The sequence below is a fragment of the Squalius cephalus genome (assembly GCF_949319135.1).
Source record: "Squalius cephalus genome assembly, chromosome: 24".
Classification (NCBI taxonomy): domain Eukaryota; kingdom Metazoa; phylum Chordata; class Actinopteri; order Cypriniformes; family Leuciscidae; genus Squalius; species Squalius cephalus.
The window spans coordinates 14,609,136-14,622,245 of NC_137145.1; the positions used below are offsets into that span (position 1 = coordinate 14,609,136).

Genomic DNA, 13,110 nt, shown 5'->3' on the forward strand with positions numbered 1-13,110 from the left:
TACATAATTTCCGTTTAAGATAGTACAGCATATGATAGGATATAATTTGAGGAATCTGTTTTCAACATGTTTATTTATTTTTCTGAAGGGACAAATGTCATTTTAAAACTGAAAGTTTCTAGAAAAGCACGTGCTTTAGTACAGAGCAACAAACAAAAAACAGTCACATTTATTTGGAATAGATATCTGTGTTGAATCCATTCTTCCATGGCCTTGAAGGAAACTCAAGCCCACTTCCTGTGGCAGGAGATGCATCACTGGGAAGAACCGACAGTCCTGCCCTGGCTCTTGGTATTACCAAACTGTTTTCATATACTAATCCTAACACAGGAAAGGTTAAGACAAGCAAATGTAAAAGATTTGAACATTATAGCATCAACAATATATCTTATTGGTAACAACATCTTACCCAGGTCAGGTCTTGTGATAGTCACCTGGCGTTGGCTGGATTCTGAGGAAACCGTTGAGCTCTGAGTTGAATTGGACTTGATGGATCTCACAGATGCCATGAAGGGAAACGTATTTGGTGGATTGGGTTTGTGTTTGGGAACCACAGTTGCAGTTTGGCTCCATTCTGAAAACAATCACAAAGTTAGTGCTTGTGCTTTCCATGATGATTAATATCGCGAGGAAGAAATTTGTGCTTTACCAGAGTATTCCTGCAGCTTGAAAGCTCCACAACATAAATGTATTCTCCATTGCTTCCGTACGTTTTCCTTCATGAGACAGTGGAACACAAAAATGAAGAATCCTGGAACAAATCACAACATAGAATATTAATAGATTGGATCGTAAAGCTGAATCTAAATGAATCTGATGTGCTCTTTCTCACCTTGAAGGGTGTTCAGTATGGAGAACAGGTAGAGGAGGAACACTTTGACAGGACCCCAAGCGAGAAAAGCCACAGACCAGGTGAGACCCAATAAAAAGGTAAGGCTCGCCACAGCCCGCAGGTCTTTCCATATCCCACTTCGGGTGCCAGCAGGTTGATTGACTTGCATATTTCGGATCTGGATCAAAACCACTAAGAAGATGGAGCCATTGCACAGTAGTATGAAGGCTATGTAGCTCACTACTGACATGTAAAAAACCACATCATTTTGTATCCAGCAGCTGAAAAAGAAAGGCATGACACTTATTAACTTACATTTGACACTATAGTAAATTTGAAATGCTGTTCTGTTGCGATTTTCATGCTAAAAACCATCCAACTTCACTTACAACATTTCAGAATCATCCAGTGTCATTTGGGAATCACTGATGGTGTTCATGCCATATGCATCTCTCTTTATAGCCAGCACCATGCCACATATAAAAAGTGGAATCCCTGTGCAAAAACATGATAGTTGTTAAATGAATGAATTAAAAACATAAATCTGTCTCTGAATGTTTTAATAAGCTTAAATCTCTCACCCCAGCCAAGCAGGCAGAATTTCAAGATGTATGAGGGCACATACACATTGAAAACTTTGACCAAAGCAAAGTACATATTCACAGCCCCCAAGCCCATCCAGGTAAAGGAAGTCAGTAAGAAATAGTGTAAGGTCACCGCCACAGCAATGCATAGGCCATATATGCCAAAAGAAGAAATCCAGGAATTCAGTAGGAACACCAGGTTCAGTCCCAGCAATGCAATGGACAGGTTCAACAGAATTTTGGATGGGTAGTCTCTTCTTAACTTCCTGTATTAAGATGCAATGCATCCAAAGTCAATGGCAAAGAAATGTAACATGAAAAATGACTTTTAAAATATAAAGTTTATTGTAAAACTGTTTGAATAGATTCATTGTGGCAAATATGATAGCAATGCATGTATGCTGCAATGCCATTTATTAACAAAATATTAAAGCATCTTACTCTAAGAGGGTGTATGTTAGCACTGTGATCCCAAGAAAGCATGAAGACACTCCACAGCCCATGTATGTAATAATAGTGAGGATTCTTTCATTATTTTCATCAATAGGAGTTCTGGACACGTCCTTAAAAAAAAATAAAAAAAAATAAATCTTGGCTTAATACTTTAATTATTCAAATGCTATTATTTATAAAGCCAACATATTTTATATATTTATTGTATTATTATTATTATTATTATTATTGTATTTATATACTATTTTTCAAACTAATAAAGTAATTGTAATTGTGTCGCACCAGCAGCACTCCAAAGTGGGTCATGTGGTCACAAAGACAAGTTGTGTAATCTTTGCTGATATTATACGTCCAGCACCCCTTTGGACTCCATCCTCCATATCCATCTAAAATAGTACATGCATAAATCCACCGACACAAATACACTTATAAGACATAGCACCTAATGTGTGAAGAATTATAATGTATTCATTCATTTAGTACAAGTGACTTGCCATTCTTATTGAAATCCCAGTATACACACTGGACATTCTGGTCCTTCTGTCAAAGGTAAAGACAGTTTAATTTTTTCTGCCAGTGTTTTTAAATTCCTGGACATTTCTAAGAACTCCACTTACTTTCTTAGTTGTTAGATGGCGCAGAGTGACTGCAACATATTCTTTTAGGTTTTCAATGGGTCCTGTGGCATTAGTCACACTTGCAGACACCACATAAGTGTTCAGTTTTTTCATATCTGGGTCTTTCTGTGGCAAATTCACAAAAAGCGGCGTGTCAGAATAGTGTCACAAACAAACTGTAAAATGAACATCTGCCTCAGTAACTGACCTCACCTTTGTTCGAAAGAGAGTTGGAACACCATAAAATTGAAACTGAACACGGGGGCTGGTATCGTTTACGATTGGGAATCTGTCTTGTATTTCAGAGGGAAGAGAAAGGAAGGCCACTGTACCATCAAAAGGCTCCTGGTTGATATAAATCTATAGAAGAAAAACATAAGATTTGATCATTGTGTGACTTTTAAGATGTCTTACATATATTATTCATTATATTTGGTAGGAAAAAGTATAAAATAGAAATGTAAATTTGTGAAAAAATTATGTAAAGTTGTTTTCTATTTTAATATATTTTAAAATGTAATGTATTCCTCTGATGGCAAAGCTGATTTTTCAGCATCGTCGCTCCAGTTTTTAGTGTCTTATGATGATCCTTCAGAAGTAGTTGTGCTGCTTAATATTTTTGAGGAAAGTTCAAAAGATTTATTTAAAATTGAAATCTTTTGTAACATTATAAATGGCCTTACAGTCACTTTTGATCAATTTAATGCACCCCTGCTAAATAAAAGTATTAATTTATTTAAAAAAAAAAAAAAAAAGTATACTGACCTCCAACTATTAAATGTAATTGTGCTTACCTCAGGGTTAAAGCCTTTTTTTGTGGATGAGACTCCAAAGGTGAGGTTATGGAAATTTTCTTGGTCAATATTGACCACTGATATTGCCAGGACAGAAGCTGTTAAACTGACTGAGTCTCCATTGAGCCCTACCATCTGGTGTCCAACAGCCTCTGTGATGTTCAGAATACTACACAAAGACAGGATTTTCTATTTAAATGGAAAGTATAAAATCTCCCAGTAAAATCCTCACATAAAACATCAGACCTAATTTAATATGTAGTTACGCACAACGCATTTCACAGCCAACCACACCAATGAACTAATTTATTATATTTGTTTCATTACTTTTACTGTAATAAAAATCAAGCAAATATATTAAATAAACATTCAATGTCACACACACCCACTGATTTTTATAGTGTACAAACTGTATATTCTATCTTACACTATCCCTACCCCTAAACCCAACCTTTTGCTTTTAAAAAAACATCACTTAGTATGATTTATAAGCTGTTATCTTCATGGGGACCAAACAATGTCCCTATAATGGGACATTTTGTCCCTATAATGTAGAGTTTACCAGGACACACACACACAAAAACACACACCTGCTGGTAAAAGGTAGCAGGTCGCTTTCAGACTCCAGGATGTCAGATGTGATGTTGAGGATGACCCCTCCCAGCGGAGGTGTGACCACGCTAACGTTAATCACATCGGCTAGTTTATTCAGTATCGTTGAGAGCTCGTACTCATCCAGATATTTGCTCTCATGTATCAAGTCCTTAATAATGATCAGAATATCTTCTGCATTGTCTAATAGGGAAAACCATAAGGGAGTGTTTTGAAGAAATGCGCATATAACATAATATATCAGGATGATATAGAGGCTAATGTGTTAAAATAGATTTCTACACTCTTAAAATTTACTTATTGGCATTAATGGTTCCATGAAGAACCTTTAACAGCACCAGAACCTTTCCATTGCACAGAAGGTTCTTTATAGTGGAAAACAATTCTTTAGATTATTAAAATGTACTTCACACATTTTGGTTCTGGAAATTTTGGGAAATGGTTTTTTTAAAAACTGGGGAACCCAAAATGGTTCTTCTTCTTCCTTTTATTTACTTTAACAGGAAGCTTGTGTATCTAATGTGAATTCTAAGAAGGGTTTACCATTAGTGACTGTAATGTTCTCCAGATCTGACACGCTGTTGACCACAACCTGGCACTGACCCAGGTCTGGAGACTTCCAATGAGCATTGTTAGAGTTTGCATCCAGAAAACTAGGGAGACGGGTGAAACAGTCACATTCAATAAACACATCAAACCATGAATTATTTCATTTCATCAAATTCCTCTAATAATTAGTTCAGAGCTGCCTGACTCCAAGATACACAACATTATATAATGCTCTTCAGGTTCAGGGTACCTGTCTATCTGTTTTATGGCTGTAAATAAACCTGAAACGACTGGAACATTGTTGAAATGCAAGAGATTGTTTAACCTCTGCAAATGAAATCGATCATACAAACAGTTCTGACGTTAATGATACCACCATATGGAACATATATGTGATTAATTGGTTTACAGCAGCCCCTGTAAATATTAAATCAAATGGCTTCCTCTTTTTAGAGTTGGTGATTAGGAGCACAGTGGATTTATAGACAGATCATATTCTGTAATCAAGGTTTCATTAAGCAGAAAGGCAACTATGAACTGGCAATGTTATAATGATTCAATGCAATTATTGCAATATGATCAAAGATTAAGTTGCTGTGCCTCTAGTGGCAAATGAAACCGCATTCGGTTGTTAGAGACAATGGACCCTATTTTAAAGGAACATGCCGACTTTTTGGGACTTTAGCTTATTCACCGTATCCCCCCAGTTAGATAAGTCCATACCCTTTTCATCTCCGTGCGTGCCGTAACTCTGTCTGACGCACACATCGCTAGCCTAGCTTAGCACAAAGACTGGAGGTAAATAATGCCAACATTTTCCTATTTACATGTTGTGATTTGTATAGTCACAGCATGTACAAATAACAAGGTCACATGAGACACAGCCATCTTCTAACCGTATACATACTGGGAACTATATTCTCAGAAGATGAAGCACTGCTACTTCTGCGGAGTGATTTACTCCAACTCTGAGCGAACTCTCTGCTCCTCACCATGGGGTTTCTCAGGTGCTGCAAGCAAATCACTCCGCCCAAGTTATTTTGTCACTTATAGGGAGCAGTATGCTAGCTGGAGCCGTTTACCACCAGTCTTTGTGCTAAGCTACGCTAGCGGTGGGTGCATCAGACAGAGTTACGGGACGCACGGAGATGAAAAGGGTATGTTTGGACTTATCTAACTCTGGGGGATGCGGTGAATAAGCTAAAGTCGCAAAAAGTCGGCGTGTTCCTTTAACGATCTAAGCACATGGTCTAAAACGCACGGCGCAAGTGCACATAGGGCGTGTCCGAATCCACTTTTGCTAGTTTAACAACGGGAAAAATGGTCGGTGCGCCCAGCACATGGTCTAAAAGGGTTGTCTCTATATTCTCTTAATGAGTAATGGGTGTGTTTTGGGCGTAATGTGCAAAAAACAATCAGAGTGTAATTTCCCATTCCCTTTAAAAGCCAGTTGCGCTCACGCCATGGCGGATTCGCTATTTACATGGCGTATTTTACAAATGGAAAGACTGAACGCGTCTCCAGAGCACAAACAGATTGCTTGTGCGCAAGCAGAACATCTACGGGACAAGCCGGATTCTACCATGTCTTTGTACATAATATTAATGTTTTACATTAGAAACCTTTTATTTTTATTTGGCATGTTTGTGTGCTGCTGCGGGTCCCTGTGTGTGCAATAAGCCGTGTGTAAGCACGTTGTGGACCCGCCTATAGGCGCACATTACTAACGCGCAGTTTAAATAACAAAAATATATTGCGCCATTGACTCAGGTTTTTGTTGGTCAATGGCGCAGTCTATTTCAGTTGATAAATAGGAACGCGCCAACAATGCGCCTGAACACACCTCTTTTTTAGACCAGCAAGCCCATGGGCGCACAAATGGGCACAAATGCATTTACTATTTAAACAATGTGGCGCTGGACGTGAAAATGATAACTGCGTCAGGCGGAAACTATAGCAAAAAACACTTGTTTTTTTGGGTGTACAACTACTATCAACACTGGGGGGCCCTATCAACATTGGGTGTATGATAGGGCCCATTGCCTCAACGGTTCCTCAAAGAACAAATTTAATGTTCTGCTTAAAGTTTCCATAATTAGTGTTCGTATAAGCAAGGAAAATAATTCTTAAAACTTCCCAGAACTTTAAAAAAATAATGTTTCATAACTAAATGGGAATGTTGGGAAAACAATACTTAGCTGGGAATGGCGTTAATTATTCTAAATTTGGTGCTGTAGTGCTGCAGAAATTATACACTTTACCATTAAGCTTCATGTTCTTTTGGGTTGGAAGCAATTTATAACATCAATTTTGTTTTAGAAAAATTGAATATTTTCAAGAGATTTACAAGAGAGGCTCTTACCATTCCCTATATGCTGTCTTTTCAGGGTTTCCTTTACAGGGGAGTGAGGTGATGCCCTGAACCCCAACTTGGGGCCATTTAAAAAGCCCCTGTCTGGTGTGATGGTTGTGTTTAGGACATGGCCCTGTTTTTTGGAGATGAAGAGAATTGTACTGAGAATGAATCATGATCTGATTCCCTCATCATCAGATTTTTTTTTTTCTTCAGATATAGCACATACCAATATAAGAGATTACAATTTCCTGAGGTTGGGCATCCAAGCATACTGATCCACTGGTGTATGGTTGCTCCAGAAGCCAGTGAATCTGTTTTTGTGTGTCTACGATGTTTGAGGAAGTTGTTACCTGAGCATGAAAGACACAGCTATGGCTGGGAACAAGCCATATCAGATAACCACATTAAATCATGTTGTACGTTCACAACAATTATTATTCACTATTGTTTACTTTCCTTCAATTGCTGTTGAGATCTTGTAATAAAGATTGCACCTTGTTTTCGAGAACTTGGGATGCTGCGAAACAAATGAACAAGATAAGAGGAAATATAGTTATTTTGTGTATCTAAGAGAAAGATAGATAGACAGACAGATAGATAGATAGTACCTTTCCAACTACTTTGGATGATTTTGTTTCCACACTGCAAACACAAATCAGACACGCATGTTTAAAATAAAATCAATAGTGTGTCTTGGGATTGGATCTGTTCTCTGCAATATAACAACAAGACTGACTAACCTTCTTTTTCGTGCAGGTTTTGAAGAGGTCACGAGTTTGAAGTGCAACACAGATATTCCTTCACTAGAAAGAGTTTCATTAAGCTGTAAAGATGATAAAAAACACAACTGAGATATGATACCTGTTTCCAGTTTGTCATGTAACACGTCTGGATAAATTCAGGTTTACTTTGTTGAGATCTTACCCAGGTTTCAATTATATTCTTAGGGTCACCAGAGCCTTTTATAGTCACATTGACGATGACATTGAAATAACTATCTATTTACAGGACAGAGACATTATTAAATATGCCACACTTCACACAGTAATTGTAAAAAAAACAAAAACAAAATGATATTGTAATTCTTTACCTGATATTATTCCTTCAGGTGAAACTGTAGAAGGGCATGTAGTTGTATTTAATGTAAGGCTTGTGGAGGATAAAACTGTTGTGTCTTTAATTGTCGAGGAACTTTCTGCCAGCGTTGTTTCCATGAATGGTGTGGAGATAGTGACTGCTGAAGACATGTAGTGAAAAACAGTCAGAGAATCCTGTGTGTATCTAGAATTGCATATATTACTGTTCTGTTTCTGTACAGACTTGTTTCAGTGGAGGATGAAACAACTGCTGTTGTTGTTTCCACTTGTATGGGTGTTGTGCGTATTGTTTTTGCAGTAGTCAAGATTTGAGTAGTCACAGGCATCGGCTGAGGAGTTGTGGTTGTTAGTGTTTCAGTTGTACGAGGCAAAGACGACGTCGCTGTTATTGGTGGAGTTGTGTCTGGTAAGAGATCCTCTAAAGAGAGATCAGATCATTGAAAACATGCATGCCTGCACTGGTACTTGTTAGATACATCAGAAACATGCTTGACCATGGAAAATTGTTGATTTGGATGGAGATTATGCTTTATTTTCTTGGAGTAATATCTGATTTACCAATAGGGTATATGAAGATGGCATCAGGACTTGTATTTATTTCGTAGTGGTCTATTTTGTAACGCTTGGCAAGGTTCTCAGAGAGTTCATCCTGAATGTTTCCTACATCACATTCAGGAATCACATTCAGGTGAGCCAAACACTCAAACCTATGAAGAAACACAAGAATGACATTATCAGTAGTCGGTCCGCTTGTGCTATAGGGTGACATTTTGCAGGTGTTTACTTTCAAAATTTGTAAATGCGTGATAATTTCAATATACAAAAATAAATGTACGAAAAGCACAAATGGTATTTAGAAAACTCTTTCAGATTGTGAATATCATTTAGAGGTGAAAAAGATGAAGTAGATAAAATCCTCACTGGCTGGCTCCAGGACTTGTCGCCAACAAGTTCATGGTTCCCTCCTGAAGAGAGAAATCTCTTAGTTAGTTTGATGAGCATGCAGATTTTTATTTTGTACAGATAGTCTTAATGCTACTGACCCACCTCTGCATTTCTACTGGAAAGTGTGTGTAAGCTGTAGAAAGACAACAAGAGTAAATTTAGTTTCAGGCCTGAAAACTTTTGTACTGTGTTTAGAGAGATATTACAAGATCTTACCCTACTAAAGGTTGCACTATGACTCTGTGCAAATATATAGTCCCCTTCAATTTTACCTCCCGCATTACATGTGTCAACTTGGAGAGAGGATAATATACAAATATTATTGACATTTTGTTATGTACTAATAGCAGTAAAAATTCAATATGTGTTTTGTTGTTGCTCACCCACTGACGTGCAACTTCTCTAGCATCCTCGGTGCTTGTTTTGCTTCCGTCTTCACGAAGGATGATAAACACTAATTTTACTTCATAATAACGCCAGTCTGAAACATAGGAAATTGTGTGAGGCATAAAAAAGACCAATAAAGGTGGCATGACGTATATACGACTGTAAATATTGAATAGGACACAATTTAGCAAACATAATTTAATTTTGTTTATATGGACATAATTGAATTACTTCAGCCAATACGTACTAGCACTTTTCATAAATAGGGAACTCTGTTGTACTCCATCACTTTTGAAAACATTAGAAGCAAAAATCCTTTTTTCGTGGCCCTATTTTGATAATCTGGTGCTTAACATAAAACTAACCTACTATCATAAAAAAGTAGCGAAGAGACAAGCAAGTAATATTATTCCATTTTCTCATTTTACACAAACTGGACTGTTGATTTCGTAATACACGAGCGTTCAACCTTGTCCCCAGAAAAACACAGAATGTTCTCCTAACACGTTCCCATTTGTTCGTTTTTTTGGGAACCAAATAAGAACGTTCAAGGAACGCTCTCTATAGGTTCTCTTTTAAAAACCTAAAGAGGACGTTCCCAGAACATCCCCTGCAGGTTATTATTTTATAATAATTTTTTTTTTTTTTAAATGACCAAACGCTCCACGTTAGGGACCTCAAGGCTGTGACCTCTTCACAGATACAGGGCATCTTATCAGAGCGGACGGACAAATAAATGACAGCTTCTTTGTTTTTACAACCAGTAAAGTAGAGTAAAAACATATTTTGGAAGATTTATTTTTTGGACATTCCCATAAATTATTATTTTATTTTTTATATATATCAATATTTTCTATAGGGTACCCAATTTGTGGAAAGGGCCATATATGTCCTATCAATAACAAATTTGGTGTGTGCATTTTTGCCTCTTACCACACTGTTGCGTAATGTCTGGTATAGGCTTGCAGTGCATGGCATTGTCCCAGATTGGTTCCTCCCAACGCAGAACATCCCCATCAGTGCAGGTCAACCTTGAAATGTCCTCAGCGCTGCGTTCACGTTTCCACATCCTGAACAAACTTAAACTGCCCTTCAGTTCTTTTCCTGTTTCAATGTTCATCTCGCCATTCGAAAAATTGTGGGCCACAGCTAAAGTCAAAGTGCCACCTGCGGCCACACTATGGTAATCAGGGTACAGAGCCGTTTCTGTAGACTGTGCCTTTAAGTCCACCTTGGATCCATCAACATAGACTTTTGGCTCAGTCATAGACTTGGACCAGGTCATGCAAACTGAATGCCAGTTGTCCAAGGACACCACGGAAGATTTGGTCCAGACTCTTCCAAACATTATGATATTTAGGTTTGATCCAGAGCCCTTCATCCCTAGCTCTATGCGTGTCTTATCAGGGTGCAGGTACGTGAATGCGGTCCACTGCGAGCTGTTGATCTTCCTCTTTATGTTCACACACACGCTGAGCTCTTTCAGGTCAGGGATTTTGTGTTCATTTTTCAGCAGCCAGTATTTACAGTCCTTCTGCATGAAATCCACCTTCATCCCCCACAGACTGTCATATTTTACTGAACCTCGGGTGTAAAATGAAATGATGTAAATCATAACAGAACAACAAAACATAACAAATTGTGAATGTTAAAATATTTTGCACAACAATAATACCTCCATTCTTCAATGTTATTATACATAGAATGAGGACGATGAATAAAGCCTTAACCTGTTTATTGCGTTTTTCCATTCTCCACCTGACAAAAGGCGAGAAATAAAATTACACATAAAGATAAAACAAGGAAGCAGAAAATGGTTTATTTCTAAGACAGTATCAAACTCCACTGCAAACCGGTCTAAAAGAGTTTTGTCAGCATTTTCCATACAAACCATTTATCATTTATTGAACATATTGCAATTAGATAGATACATACATAGATATTTCAGTTACAAATATCAATTATTAAATCATTCTTGTATCTTTATGAAGACAAAACAAAATTTAAATGTAACAGAATGCAAGCAAAATGAAACGGTAGTTACTCACCACATTCAATATGTGCTAGTGTCAAATTTCCATGTAGGTAATTTCTTCATTCAAGAGACTAACTGTACATCAACATGTATGTTGATTGATGCGAAAGGTATGACCATGAGAGAGATCTTGTGTTCATCTTTACAAGTTCCCCTGTCGTCCTATTGAGTTATTCATTAAGCTCATCGATCATCCACTTATTCAGATTATGACCATAAAGCCAAGTGCAGCTAAATGATCAGTCCGTATAGTTGTTATATGATTAGCAAACAACAGCTGCGACTTTGAGGTTAAGTCTATTTGTACAATTTCTCTCTCATATTTGAAAAATTTCAAAGCATCGATGTAAACATATGCAATAAACCTAGAAGCACTTGTTTTTGCTGGCCAGTAAATCACTTATGATAACGTCAAAATTCAGAGAACTTTATCCATGACGCTACTAATTGTAATACCAATGCTCTTGAACTCACCACTGTATAGGCCTACATGTACATTACAACAGTGGTGTAAAGTATTTGAGTAGGCTAAATGCCATTAGTTACTTTAGTATCTTTTTGGCTACTTTGATTGAGTATAAAAGATAGTAGCAACTTTTACTCTCTTGACTACATTTTTGAATAAGTATTCTTAACTCCAGTATGCAATTACTGGTTACATTTTGGATGGCTTTTTGGAGTAGCTTCTACCTGCAATATACCGGAGACTGCATTTTCAGGACCCCAGTCTTTTCTAGGACCCTAGGTTATTAGTGACAACGCCACCTACCGAATTAGAGGACCAGCGACTGCATGTTTTTCTAGAAGATGCTGGACAACAGTGTGAGCATCAAATGTGAATCAATTTTTATTTGTTTGAAGGATATCGGTTTACTTAGGGATACGTCACCCCAAAATTACAATTCTGTCATCATTTACTCACCCTCAAGTTGTTCTAAACCTGTATACATTTCTCTCTTCTGCTGAACACAAAAGAAGATATTTTGAAGAATGTCAGTAACCAAGCAGTTGATGGACCCCATTTACTTCCATAGAAATTTTTGGACCTCAATGAGAAGTCATACAGGGTGAGAGTGAGTAAATGATGACAGAATTTTCACGTTTGGGCGAACTATCCATTTAACTGAGATTTGAGCGTTTGCTGACGTTTAGAGGCTGTTCTGTCGATCTGTCGAGGTGTTCAGTTTTATTTCGGCTTAGAAAAATAAACGTGATTGCTCTCCTCACACATCAACTGTTTCTTGGTTTTCACTGGCATGCCTCCTAGGTGTTGAGGACTAACAGTTAGTGCGTAAGTTATGTCTGCCAGTTGCTTTCAGTTAAGACGGCTCAAACAAGCATTTTAGTCTAGGGCTAGGCTTAAACCTTGTCTGTAAAACCAGGCACAAGACTTTTACTCGAGTAGTATTGGAATTTGTGACTTGTAACGAGTAATGGAGGCATTTTCAGGTAAGGCTAATATCTAACTGTTATCTAACAGCGCTGAAACCATGATGTCGTATCTGAGTTAGGCTTACAAAACATGACATTTTGACACCATTAATATGTAAGGGATAATGTATAGGGAGGCGGTTGTTATAGCGAATTACAACCCCGACAGGCTGAACGGGACTTGAATCAGCCTGAAGGGGTTGTTATTCGCTATAACAACCGCCTCCCTATACATTATCCCGCTTATTACATGACTAACGTTACCTACAAAATAAATAAATAATTTGACACAAAATTTTGATTTAAAAAGGAGTTTATTGATTTAAAAACGATTGTATTGCTTCCGCTAAAGAAAATAGTCCGTTCCGTCTCTACGGTTGCATCCATAGCAACGCTCTGTTTTTCATGGCAACGGTCT

At 37.6% G+C, this 13,110-nt stretch overlaps 1 protein-coding gene across 1 annotated transcript; it reads right to left on the bottom strand.

Annotated features, from left to right (window-relative positions):
* Positions 1–797: 797 nt before the first annotated feature.
* Positions 798–10,781, bottom strand: adgrg4b (adhesion G protein-coupled receptor G4b; the record flags this gene model as incomplete). Its single annotated transcript, XM_079860574.1, has 20 exons — positions 798–1,113; positions 1,222–1,327; positions 1,414–1,682; positions 1,858–1,979; positions 2,152–2,255; positions 2,364–2,409; positions 2,487–2,612; positions 2,700–2,846; positions 3,281–3,449; positions 3,871–4,075; positions 4,436–4,545; positions 6,804–6,927; positions 7,024–7,172; positions 7,292–7,314; positions 7,406–7,439; positions 7,538–7,620; positions 7,722–7,795; positions 8,453–8,601; positions 8,942–8,972; positions 10,160–10,781. The coding sequence occupies 20 exons, from the start codon at positions 10,779–10,781 to the stop codon at positions 804–806; spliced, it is 3,003 nt and encodes a 1,000-aa protein (XP_079716700.1). The 3' UTR covers positions 798–803.
* Positions 10,782–13,110: the final 2,329 nt, after the last annotated feature.